The 24062-nt window shown below is 41.9% G+C and overlaps 2 protein-coding genes and 1 pseudogene across 2 annotated transcripts; 2 read left to right on the top strand and 1 right to left on the bottom strand.

Moving 5' to 3' along the window:
• Nucleotides 1-2598: 2598 nt before the first annotated feature.
• LOC139416737 (integrator complex subunit 11) lies at nt 2599-11591 on the bottom strand. The gene is made up of 17 exons (XM_071165770.1): nt 11211-11591; nt 10864-10961; nt 10662-10735; nt 10253-10481; nt 9867-9965; nt 9735-9769; nt 9504-9642; nt 9338-9402; nt 9013-9202; nt 8091-8174; nt 7907-7996; nt 7585-7747; nt 4208-4318; nt 4054-4115; nt 3716-3858; nt 3388-3517; nt 2599-2933 (listed from the first exon to the last, which is right to left on the bottom strand). Exons 1-17 carry the CDS (start codon nt 11236-11238, stop codon nt 2862-2864), a joined length of 1812 nt encoding a protein of 603 aa, XP_071021871.1. The 5' UTR covers nt 11239-11591; the 3' UTR covers nt 2599-2861.
• An 18-nt stretch (nt 11592-11609) lies between these two features.
• LOC139416736 (ceramide-1-phosphate transfer protein-like) lies at nt 11610-15890 on the top strand. The gene is made up of 2 exons (XM_071165769.1): nt 11610-11937; nt 14645-15890. The coding sequence occupies exons 1-2, from the start codon at nt 11810-11812 to the stop codon at nt 15165-15167; spliced, it is 651 nt and encodes a 216-aa protein (XP_071021870.1). The 5' UTR covers nt 11610-11809; the 3' UTR covers nt 15168-15890.
• A 758-nt stretch (nt 15891-16648) lies between these two features.
• On the top strand, nt 16649-19952 carry LOC139417357 (UBX domain-containing protein 10-like; annotated as a pseudogene).
• The last annotated feature ends 4110 nt before the right edge of the window (nt 19953-24062 follow it).

The following is a 24062-nucleotide window of genomic DNA, read 5'->3' as shown; positions in this document are numbered from 1 at the left end:
TGCTTTTGCTTGCTCTGACTACTAATGAAATGACATGCATTTTATGTTCCGCTCATAAACTCTGAAGGCTCGTGGTGAAGCATTGTTTTCCTTACAGTGTACTGTAAACCACCAATTATTTTGTATACCTTTACATGTACGCCATGTAAATATAGCATTTACATCTTCCCTTATGTTCATCACTTTAAAAGACCCAGTGCACTTAAAAATCGTGATTTTCCTGTCATGTACAGTACCAGTCAAAAGCTTGGACACACTCATTCAAGGTTTTTTCTTTATTTTGAATATTTTCTACATCGTAGAACAATAGTGAAGACATCAAAACTATGATATAACACATATGGAATTATGTAGTAACCAAAAAGGTGTTAAAAAAATACAAATATATTTGAGATTCTTCAAAGTAGCCACTCTTTGCCTTGATGACAGCTTTGCACAGTCTTGGCATTCTCTCAACCAGCTTCATGAGGAATGCTTTTCCAACAGTCTTGAAGGGGTTCCCACATACGCTGAGCACTTGTTGGCTGCTTTTCCTTCACTCTACAGTCCAACTCATCCCAAACCATCTCAATTGGGTTGAGGTCAGGTGATCGTGGAGGCCAGGTCATCTGATGCAGCACTCCATCACTCTACTTCTTAGTCAAATAGCCCTTACACAGCCTGGAGGTGTGTTGTGTCATTGTCCGGTTGAAAAAGAAATGATAGTCCCACCAAGCGCAAACCAGATGGGATGGCGTATCGCTGCAGAATGCTGTGGTAGCCATGCTTGTTAAGTGTGCCTTGAATTCTAAATAAATGCTTAATGGTTATGGCGACTACACTAAAAAAACTTTCAAAGTTCTTGTAATTTTCCGGATTGACCTTCCTTAATGTCTTAAAGTAATGATGGACTGTCGTTTCTCTTTGTTTATTAGAGCTGTTCTTGCCATAATATGGACTTGGTCTTTTACCAAATAGGTGGGTATACAGAAGATAGTCCTACCTTGTCACAACACAACTGATTGGCTCAAATGCATTAAGGAAAGAAATTCCACAAACTTAAAAGGCACACCTGGGTAGGTGGCTACTTTGAAGAATTTGTTTAGCACTTTGTTGTTTACTACATGATTCCATATGTGTTTTTTCATAGTTTTGATGTCTTCACTATTATTCTACAATGTAGAAAATAGTAAAAATAAAGAAAAACCCTGGAATGAGTAGGTGTGTACATTTTTGACTGCTACTGTGTGTGTGATATTTAACTGACACACAGTTCAAAAGTTTGGGGTCACTAAGAAATATTCTTGTTTTTGAAAGAAAATCACATTTGTCTATTAAAATATCAAATTGATCAGAAATAAAGTGTAGACATTGTTAATGTTGTAAATGACTATTGTAGCTGGAAACTATCAGCAACCATCACTCATGTGTTCCAATGGCACGTTGTCTTAGCTAATCCAAGTTTATAATTTTAAAAGGCTAATTGATCATTAGAAAACCATTTTGCAATTATGCTAGCACAGCTGTTGTTCTGATTAAATAAGCAATACAACTGGCCTTCTTTAGACTAGTTGAGTATCTGGAGCATCAGCATTTGTGGGTTCGATTACAGAATCAAAATGGCCAGAAACAAAATAACTTTCTTCTGAAACTCGTTAGTCTATTTTTGTTCTGAGAAATGAAGGCTATTCCATAAAGGGAAATTACTAAGAAACTGAAGAACTCATACAACGCTGTGTACTACTCCCGTCACAGTGTCTAGTTTGAGAAACAGATGCCTTACAAGTCCTCAACTGGCAGCTGCATTAAATAGTACCCGCAAAACACCAGTCTCAACGTCAACAGTAAAGAGGCAACACAGGGATGCTGGCCTTCTAGGGAGAGTTCCTCTGTCCAGTGTCTGTTCTTTTGCCCATCTTAATCTTTTCTTTTTATTGGCCAGTCTGAGATATGGCTTTTTCTTTGCAACTCCACCTACAAGGCCAGCATCCCAGTTGCCTCTTCACTGTTGACATTGAGACTGGTGTTTTGCAGGTACAATTTAATGAAGCTGCCAGTTGAAGACTTGCTTCTTTAATCAGAACAACAGTTTTCAGCTGTGCTAACATAATTGCAAAATGGTTTTCTAATGATCAATTAGCCTTGTAGCTAACACTTGTAGCTAACACAACGTACCATTGGAACACAGGAGTGATGAATGCTAATAGGCCTCTGGTCGCCTATGTAGATATTCCATTTATTTTTAAATCTGCCGTTTCCCCCCTACAATAGTCATTTACATTACAATGTCTACACTGTATTTCTGATCAATTTGATGTTATTTTAATGGACAAAAAACGTGCTTTTCTTTAAAAAACAAGGACATTTCTAAGTGAACCCAAACTTGCTTGCTTGAAAAATTGCTCTTTGCTAATAAGCTATTTTTGTAAATTTTTTTACCATTTTAATTTAAAACATTCACAGGGAGGTACTTTATTATTACCCAGAAATGATTTGATATCGAGATAAAAACTGCTGCATTGGACCTTTAACAGCTCACATAATGACAATGCAATTACTTGTTGCGTATTAACAATTAATGACATGGATTATATCAATATAAATAGAGTTCAGTAACACTTTATTCTTATAAAAAGATTTATTCAAATCAGCTTTGTACAACATTGAGACTAACCTTTACAGTAAGCTACACATTGGGATCGTTTACATTTTAGTCATTTAGCAGACACTCTTATCCAGAGCGATTTACAGGAGCAACTAGGGTTAAGTGCCTTGCTCAAGGGCACAGAAAAATGTTTCACCTACTCGGCTCAAAGATTCAAACCAGCGATCTTTCGATTACTGGCCCAACACTCTGCCCCCTGCCACCGATCTGAACTACATCACATTGAAGACAGCCCTGATGGAAGTCCTTTCTTCAGCAGAGTAGACAGAAAGCTCCCCAGATCTTCATCCTACAAATAACACATAACATATTTCAAACATATTGTGTTGAAATAAACATAGGATAAAAGGATTTGGATTGGTTTTGGTTAACTAGAAGCGCGTCACAAGACATAGTGACAGTGACTTGTGCCACACAGTATAGAAACCCACCCACAGGCCCTCCAAGGTTGTGGGCTACACCTTAGTGTGTATAGTGTTACATACTGTAGTTCAGATTGGAACGTAAGCTCACTCCACAGTTTGAAAAAATGCCCCCCCCATCACTGAATTGCTAGCTTTTCAGTGGCGTAAATGGCTGGTATGTTGTCGAATGTGCAGACACGTGCGTTTGTGAGGCAGAGGACCCTAGTTCGATACGTTGTACGGACAGTGTACCCAGACAGGGAGGAAACTATACTGCTAAGCAGACACTGTGGTCCGTCACAATAGCTCACACTCATTTTCAACAGCCGCCCTCCTTACCTGGTAGCTCCAGGAGAGCAGCAGCACCTTGGTGTTGGGCTCTTCAGCTGAGGAGGACACCTTGATCACAATGGACTCCACCATGACGGTCCCATCTGGGAGGTGCTGGATGGTATAACCTTTCAGCACACTAGAACAGAGACAGAAGAAATAGTAATTCATATTATTATATGAAGGTGTGTTAGTGGATCAGACCTGAGTACTGTGAATACAAATTATACATTTTTTTTGCAGAAGATCAAACAAACTATGTGCCTTTTACGCCCAAGCTTTAACCAAATAAGAACTTGAAAACACAATAAAAATTGTAAACTCGGTCTTACGGTACCTCTTGAGGTGTGTGTAGATTCTGCTGAGAGTGTCGGGGTCACTGTGTGGGTCCTGGAGCTGTACTCGGCAGGTGAAGCGGAGCTGGTGCTCGTTGAGGCCCAACTCCTTTAGAGCCTGTTCTGGAGTGACCAGACGAAGACTCTACACCCAGGGGAAACACAGGAGGGTAGAACACGGTGGAGAGAGAGAAAGAGAGAGCGGAACACAGGGCAACAAGAGGTCACTCACAAGGCTGAATTAGCTAGGCAAGGCCATAGTTAAGTTTTCTATCATAAATATATAAATCAGAGTATCACTACGTTGTATGAATGGCAGTTGGTGGAATTCAGAACTTACATTATCCTTCATGATCAGGGTCCCGTGCATGGTACGAGGCTTTTTCGGGTCAGGTAAGGGGCCTGTGGCGCATAGCAGTCAAACAGTGAATAACAGACACATCCACTGGGAGAGTGAGCTAGATCAAGATTGACTAAGATGTACTGAACAATACCTCCAAGGGCCATCTCCCTCTTGAGCAGGTTGAGTGAGATGTCCACTGGGACACTGGGGTTGGTGATCACAGTGGTCGTCTCACCGTTGGCTGGCATGAAGCAGTTGATGGCTGTCATTCACAAAGAAAGACGAATGAGGCATAATACCAGAGCTGTGTTCAGTAGGGAGATAATTTTTTTCAAATTAAGTTAAAAAGAGGGAGGTTGAACATGCACTTACTTGTCCAATAAGAAGACAGATTTTCATTTTCTGTTGCATAACACTTTGCTACACTGTGTCCTACTGAACACTACCCAGTGCTCCTAACAAGATCCTCAAACCTATTTGGCACATAATGCAATTCTACACTGAACAAAAATATTAACGCAACATGTAAAGTGTCTGTCCCATGTTTCATGAGCTGAAATAAAAGATACCAGAAATGTTCCATACGCACATGTTGTTCCAATTTTGTGCACAAATTAGTTTTACATCCCTGTTAGTGTACATTTCCCCTTTTGCCAAGATAATTCATCCACCTGACAGGTGTGGCATATCAAGAAGCTGATTAACAGCATGATTATTACACAGGTGCACCTTGTGCTGGGAACAATAAAAGGCCACTCTAAAATGTGAATGTGTGTCACATAACACAATGCCACAGATGTTTCAAGTTGAGGGAGTGTGCAATTGGCGTGTTGACTGCAGGAATGTCTACCAGAGCTGTTGCTAGAGAATTGTATGTTAATTTATCTACCATAAAGGGGGAATATTTTTTTGAATATACTTTTGTGGGGAATAACTCATTCTGATTGGCTGGGCCAGGCTCCCCAGTGGGTGGACCTATGTCCTCCCAGGCCCACCCACGGCTGCGCCCATTGCCCAGTCATGTGAAATAACAACACAATGTCATGGGGCGGCAGGTAGCTTAGTAGTTAGAGCATTGTGCCAGTAACCGAAAGGTTTCTAGATCGAATCCCCAGGCTGACCCTGAACAAGGCAGTTTCTAGGCTGCCATTGTAAATAAGAATTTGTTCTAACTGACTTGCCTAGTTTAAAAAAGGTTAAAAAATATATAATAAATAATATCCCCAGGGTTACGCACCAATGAAGCCAAACGTAGCTGCTGCTCATTCCGTTTGCTCGAAAATGGATTTTAAAAAAGTACTACCAGCAGTACTACAGTACTACACAAGCTGTTCTGCTTCCACGAGCACATCCAATGCTAGCATCAGTAATTCTACATTTGTTGTTAGCCCAGCTAGCATGGACACTGACAGTTGTGAATCTGATGCAGTCAAAGAGCTACTGCCCCCTTACCCAGGAAAGCAACGAACAATAGACAGGGACATTGGACCATCGAAGAGGCGTAAATATGATGAGAACTACATTGATTTGGAGTACACTTATATTGGGAGTCGTGCCTTTTCTCAGCCACATTGTGTTATATGTGGAAAAGTATTATCTCATGACTCAATTTTTTTTTAAATCACTCTTGTGCAGACATTTAGAAACAAAACATGCCAATTTGAAAAACAAGCCACAAGAGTTTTTGGAGCGAGAATTAAGACACCTTTCCAGTAGTAAGACATGTATAAAAGCAACAGATATCATGAATAAGAAGGGATTAGAAGTGTCTTATATGGTGAGCTACCGAGGGGCTTGGACAGGCAAGCCCCAATACTATTGTTTCACGATGCATCAGTTACATGGCAGGAGATGTTTTGAAACAATTACTGCTTTGCATACAAGCCAGTGAATTCTATGCATTACAGCAGACTTGGCAGGCCTGGCACAGCTCCTGGTATATGTCTGTTATGTTTATGGGGGGTCAATTAAGGAAGACATCCTCTTCTGCAAACCAGGAGAGAATATTTTTAAAGTACTGGACAGCTTTGTGACATCAAATGGACTTTGGTGGTCAAGAAGTGTTGGTATCTGTACTGATGTCGCAAAAGCCATGACAGAGAGACATAGTGGAGTGGTAACGCGCGTGGAAGCAGTTGCTCCCGATGCCACTTGGGGACACTGCAGCACCCACCGAGAGGCTTTTGTTGCCAAGGGAATGCCTAACAGCTTGAAAGACGTTTTGGACACTACAGTGAAAATGGTTAACTTTGTTAAAGCAAGGCCCCTGTACTCTCGTGTATTTTCTGCACTATGCAATGATATGGGAAGCGGCCATGTAGCACTTTAACAACATACATTTTACAACGTGCGCTGGTTATCAAGGGGCAAAGTATTGACACGTTTTTTTAAATTGACAGACAAGCTTCAAGTTCTTTTTACGGACCATCATTTTCCACTCGTCTGACAGTTTGCATGATGATGAGTTTCTTACACGACTGGCCCATCTGGGTGATGTTTTTTCCTCGCCTGAACAATCTAAGTCTAGGATTACAGGGACTCTCCGCAACTATATTCAATGTGCGGGACAAAATTGAGACTATGATTAAGAAGTTAAAGCTCTTCTCTGTCTGCATTAACAAGGACAAAACACAGGTCTTTCCATCATTGTATGATTTTGTGTGCAAATGAACAAGCTTACGGACAATGTCAAATGTGATATAGTGAAGCACCTGAGTGAGTTGGTGCGCAATTACGCAGGTATTTTCCCGAAATGGATGACACAAACAACTGGATTCGTTATCCCTTTCATGCCCTGCCTCCAGTCCACTTACCGATATCTGAACAAGAGAGACTCATTGAAACAAGCGGTTCTGTGAAAATGTTACTTAATCAGAAGCCACTGCCAGATTTCAGGATCAGAGTATCCTGCCTTGGAAAATTGCACTGTTAAGACACAGATGCCCTTTGAAACCACGTACCTATGTGAGAGTTGATTCTCGACCCTCACTAGCATAAACTAAATACAGGCACAGACTGTGTGTAGAAAATTGTTTAAGACAGACTCTCTCCAATACAATATTGCAGCAATGTTGCAGAGTTATGTGCATCCTTTCAAGCACACCCTTCTCATTAACCTGTGGTGAGATATTCACAATTTTCAATGAACAAATAAGGTTTTATATGTAAGATGGTTAAATAAAGAGCAAAATTATTGATTATTATGATATTATTACTTGTGCCATGGTCCTATAGCTCTTTGTCACTTCCCACGAGCTGGGTTGTGACAAAAACACAAATTCTTATGTTTAATAAATGTATCGTATAGTGTGTGTGTGGCAGGCTTACAATGATGGCAAAAAACATTTGAGAGTGCGCTGACCCTGGTGCTAGGGGGTACGCAGCTGGAGGTTGAATGTTTGAAGGGGTACAGGACTATAAAAAGTTAGGGAAACACTGGTACAGTATATATATATATATATCCTTCTCTCTGAAGCCCTAACATTCTTGAAGTAAATATTGTTACAAGGACATCCAGGTGTCACTCACTGAACTCCTGCTCAATCTTGTCCTTGAGGAACTCCATCTTCTTGGCCTCTCCGTGCACCAGCAGCATGTTGCGAGGCTCTGCCATGCGGATGAGCTGCATGATGCCCTTAGCGTCTGCATGGGCGCTGAACGACATGTACTCCACCTGCAGCTTCACCTCCAACTGCAGGGGTCACAGATGGCAAAGGTCAAGGGTCAGCAGACAAACGACAACAGCCGGCTCACATCTCTCAATTTCACTTTGTCCATTTGATATCTATTACTGCAGTAAAATCATGATTATACATTAAGTTAAATACAATCAAATACTATCTTGCATTACCGTTTGTCTATTCTCCATCTCCAGTTTTTTTTGACCATTCAGGATCTTGTGTCCGATGGTGCCTTGCACACAATACCCAGGCATGATGATCTGATTAACAGAAAATTAAAAATATAATTGATTTTCGCCCAATTTCACAAAAAACACACTGCTCCGTAAATGCCATATCTCAAATGGGACTTACCATATTCTTCTCGTTGCCAGCCCACTTCTTGAATATCTGTAGAGACTGACCAGCATGCAGCATTCCTGGGGTGGCAAAGACCACCTGAGGGAACACACACATTTCAGTAGTGTTATTTCAACAATGCCATTCATAAAAACTATAAAATCAATAAAGTTGCACACTCTACACTGAGTGTAGAAAACATTAGTAACACCTTCCTAATATTGAGTTGCACCCCCTTTTGCCTTTCGTAGGGACATGAACTCTGTCGAAAGTGTTCCACAGAGATGACGGCCCATGTTGACTCCTATGCTTCCCACAGTTGTGTCAAGTTGGCTGGATGTCCTTTGGGTGGTGGACCATTCTTGACACACGGGAAACTGTTGAACGTGAAAAACCCAGCAGCGTTGCGGTTCTTGACACACTCAAACCAGTGCGCCTGGCACCTACTACCATATCCCGTTCAAAGGCACTTAAATCTTTTGTGTTGCCCATTCACCCTCTGAATGGCACACACACAATCCATGTCAATTTTTTTCTTTAACCTGTCTTCTACACTAATTGAAGTGGATTTAAAAGGTGACATCAATAACAGATCATAGCTTTCACCTGGATACACCTGTTTAAAAAAAAAAAAAAGGTTTACCCATGACATTTTTGGGAGAATATAGTATGCTCTGGATTTTTATATAGTTTACTCTCCATTAGTCAGCATCCTCACAAACATTTTTGGGTGTGCGTCAGATGTTTTACTTTTTAGACAACGGGTCTCCAATGACTATGTAGAATATTCACTGGGGTAAGAAGAATAGCTTCTATAATGGACAAATCATTGGACTTGTCTTTATCTAAAGCATATCAATGCCTAAACATTAAACGGTTCCAACTGTGAAAAAGGTTTTAGTAGTAGCATGCAAATATGATGGTGATGTTTCTCCACCATTGGTCCAGGATTGTCTGCGTAGGAGCGATCAAAGGCCTTAATGTGTTTGAACTCAAACATGTTTCTCTGTACAAAGGTTTTTCTGATCTTCTGATTGGTCCAGGTGATGAAGAGTTTGTAGTAGTGATTGGCTTTCTCTGTGAGCCCCGTGGAGAAGTAGATGGGCGCTTTCATGTTCATCCGTTCCCTGTGGAAGGAGAGGAGAGGCTTTTACATCATTCCCCGATTGCTTATCCAGTCATCAAGACACAAAATGAACATCATCTTAAAAAAAGAACACTAGCTAAACTAATGCTAATCGAATTTGGAAAAGAAACCTTACCAGAATGTTTCCAATAGAATGCACAATTCCTGAGCTCTACCCAAGGCAAAGACCGGAATCAGAACCTGAGAGCACAACATTTAATATTTTAGGACACAAGTACTGGAGAGACAGAATGTATATGGACAGAAATATGGACAGAAAAAACCTGTGTGGTGGCCCTCACCTTCCCCCCTCTCTCCACTGTCTCGTGTACTTTCTTCAGGAAGTCCCTCTCCCTGCACCTCTTAGAGTCACGGATGGTGGTGGCGTAGGTGGACTCTGAGATGAGGATGTCTGGCCGACACTTATCGATCCACGCAGCCCTATGACAACAAAATACAAATGGTTTATTATGGAACACATAGGCATGGATCTAAATCATGTTGCACGAAACACACAATAAATCACCACTTACCCTAAATGTCTGTCTGGCGTCATGTTATAGTCACCCTGCAAAAGCAAGTAAGGATAAGTTACTTCAAAGAAATCACATGATTCATGCATTGATCAATAATAAGCCCAGTTCTATTAATGGGCTAATACTCACAGTGTAGACCACAGACTCAGATCCTACTTTGATCTGCACCATAGCAGCTCCTAGGACGTGGCCTGCATAGTAAGCCTTGATCTCCAGCTCATCATCCACCTAAGAAACCATGACAGAATGAACGCAATACATCATTCCATACCCTAATACAACCTCCAAATGTGGTTTCTTGGCCATTATTGAGAAAGTAATGCATTATACCCTTGGAGTAGCCTGGTTCCAGGTCTGTTTGTCCTGTCTTGCCAACTGCTATGATCATTGTCATACCAAACAATGACCATGGGAGTTGGCAAGACCACACAAATAGATATGGAACCAGGCTACACTTGGAGTACTTCTAAAACCTGACTTTATCAATTAAAAAGGTACATATCAGGACTGTATACCTGGACAGTCTGGTGGAGGTTCAAAGGGACTACTTTCTTCATGCAGTCCTTGATCATCTGGGATGTGAAGAAGTTGGTTTCGCCCTTCTTGTCCACAGTGATCTTCCTGAAGTCCTCCAGCAGGATAGGGCAGATGGCCTTGGTGGGGTGGGTCATGTAGATGGGGCCATCGTAGCCCACCATCTCACTCATGTACGGCAGAGCACCACAGTGGTCCAAGTGGAAATGACTAGGAGAGTTAGTGTGAGTAATCAGTTAAAATATAGAAGATGAAATCAATCAAAAGATAGAATGCCCTTGAGCGGGAGAAAGCTCTTTCTCTTTGTGTTGAGCCTGATAAGGTTGTTTCTCTTGCTGAAGAGAAGAGTAGTACCTAGATATAGCTAAGTGCCATATAAAGACCACAAACCTGATAATTACACAGTCCAAGAATTCTGTCAGACGTCCTTGTTGTGTTATGTAAGAGAAATCTGGGAATCTTCTCTGAAAAGAACAATGGCACAATAACAGAACACCAAAGGAACCTAAAGTGTATTTGACTGTCAAATTGAGAACAGTGGATCTACTGACATATAATTGCATACTTGTTAGCACACTGTGGATCTACTTACGTCATCATTGAAGCCCATGTGCATCCCACAGTCAAGCATAATGTTTTTGCCCCCAATAGAGACAAGGATGCAGCTACGGCCAACATCTTGTCCAGCACCTGATAGGAAACAAGAGGATGAGATACACAAATGAACATCTCATCCATGTTAATTTCACAATATGTCGTTTAGCTGACCTTCAAGATTGGAAGTTCTTCATGTTACGTTATAATCAAAGAGAGTAACGTTACCACCATTGATCTGCTCTAAGATATTGTAACGAACCTATCTATGCATGCGCAACAGTCATTATTTCATGTTAGGGAGAAATGTCTGCCCGTACATGCAGATAAAAATGTGATATTTACCCAGTGGTGTCACTTTTATCTCAGGCATCCTGGCTGGGTATTCAAACTAAATGTGGTCGATAAAGTAGCTACCTAGAACTCTAAAGTTAGCTAACTTTACTAGCGTTAGCTAGTTCAAGTAGCTACTAGCTAGCTGGTTAGTTAGCTAGAAATTAAAACGTAGACATGCCAACTAGGTGACACTAGCGGCTAAATTGTGGTGGATAAAGCCTCCTCTGTAAAGAAAAAAAATATTTAGCTCGCTGGATAAATGGCTGCCAGAAGCTGTTTTGTTTTTGAACGATGGGGTAGCAGCGTGTGTTTTTGCTAGTGCTACTAGTGACGGTTCTTCTACTGTTTTACAACGCACTTCACGCGCCATTATCGACTCACTTTGGAACTGCAGTGCTCACGCGCTTCGGACCGGCGCAGACCTGCGCACTGTGGTTTGGTTATCTGGACAAACAGGGTCTGCAAGGGGTTATCAGAATGCATAATTTTGGTAGAAATGTGTTATTATGATCGGTTATCAAAGATCAGAGGTTAAATAGAAACCAGTCAAGCTTCTAAAATCGCTACTGTTTATTATTGTTCATTTTTAGACGTACTTCCGGGTAGCCATGGCTGTAGCATTGGAGGATCTGAAATTCACTTTACAAGAGGTTCTTGACACTTTTAAGTCATGCCTCTCTGAACACAAAGAAGTATTCCTTGAGCATTACGTAGCAGGGTGGCGTGGTCTCGTAAGGTAAGTCTTTTAAATGCTACAGTAAGCCTAGATACTCAGGTAATTACTGGTAGCTGGTAAACTACCTACCCTCCAGGACATCTAACGTTACAGCACCCGGTGTCACAGCAAGGCCTAGAAGACCCCTAAGGAGGACCTTGGGCACCCGAGCCATGGTCTGTTCACTCCGCTACCATTTATAAAGCGGAGACAGTACAGGTGCATCAAAGCTGGGACCAAAAGACTGATAAACAGCTTCTACCTCCAGGCCATCCGACTGTTAAACAGTCACCACAAGCCGGTCTGTGCCCAGTAACCTGCCATGCACCTTAGACACTCACTAACCATCTACTACCCTGTACTTTACCCTGGAACTTAGACTGCTGCCCTATGTACCTAGAGCCATTGAACACTGCTCACTTTAATAATGTTTACATACTGTTCTACCCACTTTATATGTATATACTGTATTCTATTCACGACTCATCCTATATAACTACTTCTATCCACACCTTTTTATTCACGTACTGGTTTTTCACATACGGTTTATTCACATACATTTACACTACCGTTCAAAAGTTTGGGGTCACTTAGAAATGTCATTGTTTATGAAAGAAAAGCCAAAAAAATAATCCATTAAAATAACATCAAATTGATCAGAAATACAGTGTAGACACTGTTAATGTTGTAAATCACTATTGTAGCTGGAAATGGCCGATTAAAAAAATAAATAAACAAAAAAATAAATACAAATAATGGAATATCTACATAGGCATACAGAGGCCCATTATCAGCAACCATCACTCCTATGTTCCAATGGCACTTTGTGCTAGCAAATCCAAGTTTATAATTTTAAAAGGCTAATTGATCATTAGAAAACTATTTTGCAATTATGTTAGCACAGCTGAAAACTGTGGTTCTGATTAAAGAAGCAATAAAACTGGCCTTCTTTAGACTAGTTGAGTATCTGGAGCATCAGCATTTGTGGGTTCGATTACAGACTCAAAATAGCTAGAAACAAAGAACTTTCTTCTGAAACTTGTCAGTCTATTCTTGTTCTGAGAAATGAAGGCTATTCCATGCAAGAAATTGCGAAGAAACTGAAGATCTCGTACAACGCTGTGTACTACTCCCTTCACAGAACAGCGCAAACTGGCTCTAACCAGAATAGACAGAGGATTGGGAGGCCCCGGTGCACAACTGAGCAAGAGGACAAGTACATTAGAGTGTCTAGATTGAGAAACAGACACCTCACAAGTCCTCAACTGGCAGCTTCATTAAATAGTACCCGCAAAACACCAGTCTCAACGTCAACAGTGAAGAGGCAACTCCGGGATTCTAAGTGACCCCAAACTTTTGAACGGTAGTGTACTGTATGTTTAAAGAGTCCAGAAGCTAATCTCCTGCAATTCAAAACATTTTTCCATGGGGTTTTGTATTGTGTATTTAAGTACTGTATTCTCGACATAGCTCATTCTAATATTTCTACTACTCTTGCATTTTAGTTACACTGTTTATACACACCACATATTTATTTATATACATGATTCTTGACATGACTGTTATATGTCTACTGCTGTACATATCATTCTTAGTATATCTTGTGTAAATTAATCCGGTGTATATACTGTACAGTGAGGGGGGGAAGTATTTGATCCCCTGCTGATTTTGTACATTTGCCCACTGACAAAGAAATGATCAGTCTATAATTTTAATCGTAGGGTTATTTGAACAGTGAGAGACAGAATAACCCAAAACACACTGCCAAGGCAACAAAGGAGTGGCTCAAGAAGAAGCACATTAAGGTCCTGGAGTGGCCTAGCCAGTCTCCAGACCTTAATCCCATAGGAAATCTGTGGAGGGAGCTGAAGTTTCGTGTTGCCAAACATCAGCCTCGAAACCTTAATGACTTGGGGAAGATCTGCAAAGAGGAGTGGGACAAAATCCCTCCTGAGATGTGTGCAAACCTGGTGGCCAACTACAAGAAACGTCTGACCTCTGTGATTGCCAACAAGGGTTTTGCCACCAAGTACTAAGTCATGTTTTGCAGAGGGGTCAAATACTTATTTCCCTCATTAAAATGCAAATAAATTTATAACATTTTTGACATGCGTTTTTCTGGATTTTTTTGTCGTTATTCTGTCTCTCACTGTTCAAATTAACCTACCATTAAAATTATAGACTGATAATTTCTTTGTTTACTTGTTTGACATTTTATTGCTTTATTGCTAGGAGCTAGTAACATAAGCATTTTGCTGCACCTGCTTTAACATCTGCTAAACTGTGTTGATTTGGACACTTCCAGTTTCATTTATACAGTTTTTCACAATGTATATTCATATATGTCTACTGTATTCTCACATAGCTAATTTTAATATACTGTATCTACTACTGTACATTGCATTTTTGCTACACTGTTTATACACACAATAAACTTTCATTTGATTTAGCCTTGGCATTGGGCTAATGTAAATAAATCCTTGAGTCTGGCATAGTTGGCAAGCCGTACTAATCAGTTTATGCACATAATCTAGTTAGGTATCCTTAAAAAAAGTCATAATTTATCTCAGTGTAAATGATTCTGGTTGTTTCAAAATAAAGTTATTTAGAATAATGACATATTTGAAGACTTGGGTTGGGTAGGCTTATATATGAATGCATCATGGTAGTCCAATAAAATGGCTTTTATGTGTATGATTAAAATGTGTTTATTGTCCTTTATTTCCAGATTCATGAACTGCCTGGGGAGTGTGTTTTCCTTCATCTCCAAGGATGCTGTCAACAAGATCCAAATCCTGGTCAACCATCTGAATGGTGAGAATGGGGCCCACTACGTCACCATCCAGTCTATGGTCAAGTATGAACTGGACAGCCAACTGGTGGACCTGACCAAGAGAGGCAGTTTCCCAGAGTCCGGCTGCCGCACCCTCCTGAGGCTGCACCGTGCCCTGCGCTGGCTGGAGCTATTCCTGGAGAGGCTACAAACCAGCACTGAGGACAGCAATACCTCGGTCATGTGCTCTGAGGCCTATAATGAGTCCCTCGCCCAGCACCATGCATGGATCATCCGCAAGGCTGCCGGCACAGCGTTCTGGGCTCTCCCAGGTCGTGCTACGCTCTTTGATGTGATGAATGTAGGTAGCCCAGAGCAGGTCATGGCTGTGCTAGGGGACACCCTGCCTCTCATCTCTGAGGTATACCAAGTGACAGAGGACCTGTATGCCCAGAACAACATACTGGAGTTGCCCTAGTAGGCAGAAAGTACTGTAGTAGTAGCCTGGTGGTCCTAGATCTGTTTGTGTCTTACCAACTCCAATGGAATTGTTCATAGGAGTTGGTAAGACTGCATGAACTGATCTGTGACCACCAAGCTACTGTAGCTCTAGTGGTCCAACCAGCACATCAATGCTGGCAAGCCATGCTGCTCTGGATCTTTTCTTGGTGACCATTTATGGTGTATAAGGAGGGGATTATTATTGTATATAATATGTACATTATACATTATGATATAAGGCAACATTACCCATAGGTTTCTTTCTAAATGTAATTCTATGGCTTCCAGTGCTGTTTTTGTTCAACACACGTTTCTGGCATTACATTTTCTCCTTAATGTACTTTAAGTATGCATCATAGTTTATCTCTAGTAGGTTTTGTAGGTTTTGTATCATTACAAATGCACTAGCAGATTTAAAGGTTGTGTGCCTGTCTTGTTAAATCTCAAGATAGACATTTTATTTTTTGAAATATAAACCAGTTATTTTACAGTTTTAAATGTTTTCTGTTGACTATGAATTAAGTTAAACATTATACACTGTGACATGATAGGCCTAAGCTATGTTGTTTTTGTTCTATTTCTGCAATGATTTCTGCATCTCTATCCCTTTGTCTTGATGTTATATAACCTAAGATTGAAGAAGGATATTAGTGTTAAATCTGGTGTAATGTTTCAATTACAGTTCTTGCACAGTGCAAAACATCTCTGTCTGGACTGTAGACAGTTGTGATAGAAATGGAATGGATGCTACTGATTCTGCACGCTCCTTGGCTTGCACCAGGGGGCACCTGTTGATGTGCGAGCGTGCGAGGCGAGCAGCGTTGTCAAGGTAACGATAGCTGTGCTGATAATTTGAGTGACGCTGCCTGCTGAAAAAGCCTCAACTTCCCGCTGGAGTGTTGACAAACAAAAGCGAGATTTATCTATCCGCTAAAATGCAAGGTATGCTGCAGATATGTTTGCTATTATTCTTATCGTGCACGGTTATTCTAGAGGCAAGTATGTCCTCTCTTTGTTACCTACTTTGATCTGACAGCTTAGCTAGCTAACACTAGCTAATTTGCTAGCTACTGTAACTGGTCAACAAGGAAATCAAGTGCATTAACGTTACATGTTGTCTCACTGGCATGTCAATACGATTAGCTAGCTCAGCTTACAAGTTGGCCAGTGCTCTCAAAAGGGGTGGCCAGTCTCCTCCTGAGCAGCTACCGGGTATGAAGGCTTTTGCTCCAACCCCGATGAGCAGACATATAGTTATCTAGCTAGCCATGTTTTATTTCACCAGTGATGATACAAAAGTCTGCACACCCAGTGGCTTTCTGCAAGAATGCCATCACAGTGACTATGATGAGAAAGAATGTAAATGAAAAACTTCAATGTATTTTCAGGTCTCTCTTGACTATCTCCCATCTTTCAGAATTGAGTCGCATATAAACCATTCTACTCCTGTGAAGAAGAATGCATTTGACCAGGCCAAAGTCCTCGAAAGGGCGTTGTCGACCCAGCTTGAGCCTCACTCCAAACGTGGATGTGGCTGCCAGCTTCCACGACACACCAATGATCCCCAAGCCTCCTTCAATGGGCTACAACAGGTCAGATCGCTGCCTCCTTCCCACTATCACAGCCAGCTGAGTGTGGACGATGTCCCATACTATGTTCCTGAGCTACCCTCTCTTCCCTTCCCTTGGAACAAATACAAGCCCCTCCCCTCAATTGAGAAGAAGGTGTCAGAGGAGGGTGTCTTTGAGTGGTGTGGAGGAGAAGAAATCCAAGCTCAGTCTGTCCGACAACCAACTGTCCACAGTGAGGACCCGGGCATCATCCCAGAGCAACCCGGAGATAGGCAACGTGTCTGAGGTACTTTGCAAGGTCTGCCCCACCCCAACCCTCTGGACCTTAGTGTGAAAACCCCAAAGACCGAAAGCCCACCAGTATTATCCCCTGGCACTCCCGATCCTAGAAGTTTACTCCTTGCCATCCGAGCCCCATGTGGGAGGAGGTTTGAGCACCACTTCCTACCCACAGACACCCTGCTGCAGAGGCCAGATATGGATCCAGATATAAGCACGGTTACAAATCAAAGTTTATTTGTCACGTGCGCCGAATACAACAGGTGTAGGTAGACCTTACAGTGAAATGCTTACTTACAGGCTCTAACCAATTGTGCAAAAAAAAGTGTTAGGTGAACAATAGGTAAGTAAAGAAATAAAACAACAGTAAAAAGACGGGCAATATACAGCAGCGAGGCTACATACAGACACCGGTTAGTCAGGCTGATTGAGGTAGTATGTACATGTAGATATGATTAAGTAACTATCCATATATGATGAACAGAGTGTAGCAGTAGCGTAAAAGGGGTGCAGGGGAACACAATGCAGATAGCCCAGTTAGCCAATGTGTGGGAGCACTGGTTGGTCGGCACAATTGAGGTGATATGTACATGAATGTATAGTTAAAGTGACTATGCATATATGATAAACAGAGTAGCAACAACGTAAAAAGAGGGGTTGGGGGGGCACACAATGCAAATAGTCCGGGTAGCCATTTGATTACCTGTTCAGGAGTCTTTTGGCTTGGGGGTAAAAACTGTTGAGAAGCCTTTTTGTCCCAGACTTGGCACTCCGGTACCGCTTGCCATGCGATAGTAGAGAGAACAGTCTATGACTGGGGTGGCTGGGGTCTTTGACAATTTTTAGGGCTTCCTCTGACACCGCCTAGTGTAGAGGTCCTGGATGGCAGGCAGCTTAGCCCCAGTGATGTACTGGGCCATACGCACTACCCTCTGTAGTGCCTTGCAGTCAGAGGCTGAGCAATTGCCGTACCAGGCAGTGATGCAACCAGTCAAGATGCTCTCGATGTTGCCGCTGGAGAAACTTTTGAGGATCTCAGGACCTATGCCAAATCTATAGTTTCCTGAGGGGGAATAGGCTTTGTCGTGCCCTCTTCACGACTGTCTTGGTTTGTTTGGACCATTCTAGTTTGTTGTTGATGTGGACACTGAGGAACTTGAAGCTCTCAACCTGCTCCACTACAGCTTCGTCGATGAGAATGGGGGCGTGCTCGGTCCTCCTTTTCCTGTAGTCCACAATCATCTCCTTAGTCTTGGTTACGTTGAGGGATAGGTTGTTATTCTGGCACCACACAGCCAGGTCTCTGACCTCCCTATAGGCTGTGTCATCGTTGTCGTTTGCAAACTTAATGAGGGTGTTGGAGTTGTGCCTGGCCATGCAGTCGTGGGTGAACAGGGAGTACAGGAGGGGACTGAGCACGCACCCCTGTGGAGCTCCAGTGTTGATTAGCATGGAATATGTGTTGCTACCCACCCTCACCACCTGGGGGCGGCCTGTTAGGAAGTTCAGGATTCAGTTGCGGAGGGAGGTGTTTAGAACCAATATCCTTAGCTTAGTGGTGAGCTTTGAGGGTACTATGGTGTTGAACGCTGAGCTGTAGTCAATGAATAGCATTCTCACATAAGTGTTCCTTTTGTCCAGTCGGGAAAGGGCAGTGTAGAGTGCAATAGAGATTGCATCATCTGTGGATCTGTTTGGGCGGTGTGCAAATTGGGCTGGGTCTAGGGTTTCTGAGATAATGGTGTTGATGTGAGCCATTACCAACCTTTCAAAGCACTTCATGGCTACGGACGTGAGTGCTACGGGTCTGTAGTCATTTAGGCAGGTTGCCTTTGTGTTCTTGGGCACAGGCACTATTGTGGTCTGCTTGAAACACGTTGGTATTACAGACTCAATCAGGGACATGTTAAAAAGTCACCTGCCAGTTGACACCTGCCAGTTGGTCAGCACATGCCCGGAGCACACGTCCTGGTAATCCGTCTTGCCCCGCAGCCTTGTGTATGTTGACCTGTTTAAAGGTCTTACTCACGTCGGCTACAGAGAGCGTGATCACACAGTTGTACAGAACAGCTGTTGCTCTCATGCATGCCTCAGTGTTGCTTGCCTCGAAGCGAGCATAGAAGTGATTTAGCTCGTCTGGTAGGCTTGTGTCACTGGGCAGCTCGCAGCTGTGCTTCCCTTTGTAGTCTGTAATAGTTTGCAGGCCCTGCCACATAAGACGAGCGTCAGAGCCGGTGTAGTATGATTCAATCTTAGCCCTGTATTGACGCTTTGCCTGTTTGATGGTTCGTTGCAGGGCATAGCAGGATTTCTTGCAAGCTTCCAGGTCAGTGTCCCGCACCTTGAAAGCATCAGCTCTACCCTTTAGCTCAGTGTGAATGTTGCCTGTAATCCATGGCTTCTGGTTGGGGTATGTACGTACAGTCACTGTGGGGACGACGTCCTCGATGCACTTATTGATAAAGCCAGTGACTGATGTGGTGTACTCCTCAATGCAATCGGAAGAATCCCGGAACATGTTCCAGTCTGTGATAGCAAAACAGTCCTGTAGTTTAGCATCTGCTTTATCTGACCACTTTTTTATAGACCGAGTCACTGGTGCTTCCTGCTTAATTTTTGCTTGTAAGCAGGAATCAGGAGAATATAGTTGTGGTCGGATTTACCAAAAGGAGGGCGAGGGAGAGCTTTGTACGTGTCTCTGTGTGTGGAGTACAGGTGATCTAGAATTGTTTTCCCTCTGGTTGCACATTTAATACGTTGATAGAAATTTGGTAGAACTGATTTATGTACCTGGATGGTTACATCGAGACCTGTGTAGATTGACTCCTTCGCAGAACATTCAAGGACCTGAACATGGCATCTTGAATAGATTAGTACGGTGCATCTTTCAGGAGGACATGAACTCAGCCTAAGCTCAGATGAATGACAGAATAACAAACGACAGTGTTTTTATCTGAAAAATATACACTGAGTATACCAAACATTAGGACCCTCCCAGAACAGCCTTAATTTGTCTACAAGGTGTTTGAAAGTGTTCCACAGGGATACTGTCCTATGTTGACTCCAATGCTTCCCATAGTTTTGAAGTTGGCTGGATGACCTTTCGGGAATGGGACATTCTTGATACACACAGGAAACTGAGTGTGAAAAACCCAGCAGCATTGCACTTCTTGACACAAACCGGTGCGTCTGGCACCTACTTCCATACCCCGTTCAAAGGCACTTATATTTTTTGTCTTGCACATGCACGCTCTGAATGGCACACATACAGTGGGGCAAAAAAGTATTTAGTCAGCCATCAATTGTGCAAGTTCTCCCACTTAAAAAGATGAGAGGCCTGTAATGTTCATCATAGGTACACAACTATGACAGACAAAATTAGATTTTTTTTTCTCCAGAAAATCACATTGAAGGATTTTTAATGAATTTATTTGCAAATTATGGTGGAAAATAAGTATTTGGTCAATAACAAAAGTTTATCTCAATACTTTGTTATATACCCTTTGTTGGCAATGACAGAGGTCAAATGTTTTCTGTAAGTCTTCACACACTGTTGCTGGTATTTTGGCCCATTCCTCCATGCAGGACTTTCAACTCCCTCCAAAGATTTTCTATGGGGTTGAGATCTGGAGACTGGCTAGGCCACTCCAGGACCTTGAAATACTTCTTACGAAGCCACTCCTTCGTTGCCCGGGCGGTGTGTTTGGGATCATTGTCATGCTGAAAGACCCAGCCACGTTTCATCTTCAATGCCCTTGCTGATGGAAGGAGGTTTTCACTCAAAATCTCACGATACATGGCCCCATTCATTCTTTCCTTTACACGGATCTGTCGTCCTGGTCCCTTTGCAGAAAAACAGCCCCAAAGCATGATGTTTCCACCCCTATGCTTCACAGTAGGTATGGTGTTCTTTGGATGCAACTCAGCATTCTTTGTCCTCCAAACACGACGAGTTGAGTTTTTACCAAAAAGTTATATTTTGGTTTCATCTGACCATATGATATTCTCCCAATCTTCTTCTGGATCATCCAAATGTTCTCTAGCAAACTTCAGATGGGCCTGGACATGTGTCCCCCTGCTTAAGCCAGTACGTCTGGTACTGCAGGATTTGAGTCCCTGGCGGCGTAGTGTGTTACTGATGGTAGGCTTTGTTACTTTGGTCCCAGCTCTCTGCAGGTCATTCACTAGGTCCCCCCGTGTGGTTCTGGGATTTTTGCTCACCGTTCTTGTGATCATTTTGACCCCACGGGGTGAGATCTTGCGTGGAGCCCCAGATCGAGGGAGATTATCAGTGGTCTTGTATGTCTTCCATTTCCTAATAATTGCTCCCACAGTTGATTTCTTCAAACCAAGCTGCTTACCTATTGCAGATTCAGTCTTCCCAGCCTGGTGCAGGTCTACAATTTTGTTTCTGGTGTCCTTTGACAGCTCTTTGGTCTTGGCCATAGTGGAGTTTGGAGTGTGACTGTTTGAGGTTGTGGACATGTGTCTTTTATACTGATAACAAGTTCAAACAGGTGCTATTAATGCAGGTAACGAGTGGAGGACAGAGGAGCCTCTTAAAGAAGTAGTTACAGGTCTGTGAGAGCCAGAAATCTTGCTTGTTTGTAGGTGACCAAATACTTATTTTCCACCATAATTTGCAAATAAATTCATTAAAAATCCTACAATGTGATTTTCTGGATTTTTTTTCTCATTTTGTCTGTCATAGTTGAAGTGTACCTATGATAAATTACAGGTCTCTCATCTTTTTAAGTGGGAGAACTTGCACAATTGGTGGCTGACTAAATACTTCTTTGCCCCACTGTACATAATTCATGTCTCAAGGCTGACAAATCATTCTTTATCCTCTCCTTCCTTTCATCTAAATTGATTGAAGTTGATTTATCAAGTGACATAAGGGATCATAGCTTTCACCTGGTCAGTCATGGAAAGAGCAGGTGTTTTGTATACTATATATATATATATATATATATATAGATAGATAGATAGTACCAGTCAAAAGTTTGGACACCTACTCATTCCAGGGTTTTTCACTATTTTCTACATTGTAGAATAATAGTGAAGACATCAAAACTATGAAATAACACATATGGAATCATGTAGTAACCAAAGAAATGTTAAATCAAAATATATTTTATATTTGAGATTCTTCAAAGTAGCCACCCTTTGCTTTGATGACAGCTTTGCACACTTGGCGTTCTCTCAACCAACTACATGAGGCAGCGTTTCAATTAACAGGTGTGCCTTGTTAAAAGTTCATTTGTGGAATTCTTTCCATCTTAATGCTTTTGAGACAATCAGTTGTGTTGTTACAAGGAAGGGGTCGTACACAGAAGATAGCCCTATTTGGTAAAAGGCCAAGTCCATATTATGGCAAGAACAGTGTGACAGGCTAAAGGAAATATTCATAGCCTGTTATACATTTAAAAAGTATTATTAAGTTTATAGTATGTGAGGATCGTAAAACATCTAAAACAAAGGGTACGAATTGTGAGTAATGTGTAAACGTTATATTGATTACTTTATTTTGTGGTGCCTAAAAGTGTTAATCTGTGATCTACGAAATGCTCTTAATCTATGAGCCGGAGATTGATTGCTCTGGTCTCCACCCATATTCCTGGGGAAATCGCGGTCTTTTCTCATTGAACTAAAAGTTGCATTGAGAAAACAATACCATATCACTCGTGATTATTTCTCCCCTGTTTTCAGGTACGTTATTGATGATAAAAAAAGAGTAATTTAAATGTTATAACTCGCTAACGTTAAGAGTGTTTAAGGTGTGTCTTAGTAACATCTTGAGGAAGTTAGAGTTAAGTTTGAAGAGTAATATTAGCCCTGCTCGGTTGTAGCAAAGAATAGCATCGTACTGAGAGTAGCTGACATTTTATGTCGATTGTGAATGAACATGTGCGTTGTTAATAATATATTTTGCTGTGTTATTTGTATAATGTTTTTTCTGTTGTTTTGTAATGTTATTTTTGTGAAATGATTGAACTAAAAGTTGCATTGAGAAAACAATACCATATCACTCTCGTGATTATTTCTCCCCTGTTTTCAGGGGCGTAACAACAGCTCATAAAACAAAGAGAAATGACAGTCCATCATTACTTAACATGAAGGTCAGCCAGTCAATCTGGAACATTTCTTCAAGTGCAGTTGCACAAAACATCAAGCACTATGATGAAACTGGCTCTCATGAGGACCGCCACAGGAAAGGAGGACCCTCTGCTGCAGAGGATAAGTTCAATAGAGTTACCAGCTTCTAACAGCCCAAATAAATGCTTCACACAGTTCAAGTAACACACACATCTCAACATCAACTGTTCAGAGGAGACTGTATGAATCAGGCCATGGTCCAATTTCTGCAAAGAAACCACTACTAAAGGAAACCAATATTAAGAAGAGACTTGCTTGGGCCAAGAAACACAAGCACTGAACATTAGACCGGTGGAGTCCAATCTGAGATTTTTGGTTCCAACCACCGACTTTGAGACGCAGAGTAAGTGAACGGCTGACTTTGTGGCATCTCCTCCGCATGTGTGGTTCCCACCGTGAAGCATGGAGATGGTGTGGGATGCTTTGCTGGTGACACGGTCAGTGATTTAGTTATTTAGAATTCAAGGCACACTTAACCAGCATGGCTACCACAGCATTCTGCAGCAATACACCATCCCATCTGTTTTGCACTTAGTGGGACTATAATTTGTTTTTCAACAGGACAATGACCCAAAACACACCTCCAGGCTGTGTAAGGGCTATTTGACCAAGGAGAGTGATGGAGTGCTGCATCAGATGACCTGGCCCCCACAATCACCTGACTTCAACCCAATTGAGATGGTTTGGGATGAGTTGGACCGTAGAGTGAAGGAAAAGCAGCCAACAAGTGCTCAGCATGTGGGAATTCCTTCAAGACTGTTGGAAAATAATTCCAGGTGAAGCGTGCAAAGATGTCATCAAGGCAAAGGAAGAATATAAAATATATATTTTTTTTACACTTTTTTGGTTACTACATGATTCCA

Source organism: Oncorhynchus clarkii, chromosome 9, assembly GCF_045791955.1.
Source record: "Oncorhynchus clarkii lewisi isolate Uvic-CL-2024 chromosome 9, UVic_Ocla_1.0, whole genome shotgun sequence".
NCBI lineage: Eukaryota > Metazoa > Chordata > Actinopteri > Salmoniformes > Salmonidae > Oncorhynchus > Oncorhynchus clarkii.
Note: the sequence above shows the minus strand (reverse complement) of the source record. Positions and strands in the feature narration are given on the sequence as shown.

Coding starts and splice junctions, on each gene's coding strand:
- LOC139416737 (XM_071165770.1), bottom strand. CDS start 11,238: ATGCCTGAGATAAAAGTGACACCACTGG. Junction 8,175..9,012: donor CAGACAATCCTGGACCAATG/GTGGAGAAACAT, acceptor GTGTTCCCTCAG/GTGGTCTTTGCCACCCCAGG. Junction 4,319..7,584: donor CAAGATTGAGCAGGAGTTCA/GTGAGTGACACC, acceptor TGTGAATGACAG/CCATCAACTGCTTCATGCCA.
- LOC139416736 (XM_071165769.1), top strand. CDS start 11,810: ATGGCTGTAGCATTGGAGGATCTGAAATTCACTTTACAAGAGGTTCTT. Junction 11,938..14,644: donor GGGTGGCGTGGTCTCGTAAG/GTAAGTCTTTTA, acceptor CTTTATTTCCAG/ATTCATGAACTGCCTGGGGA.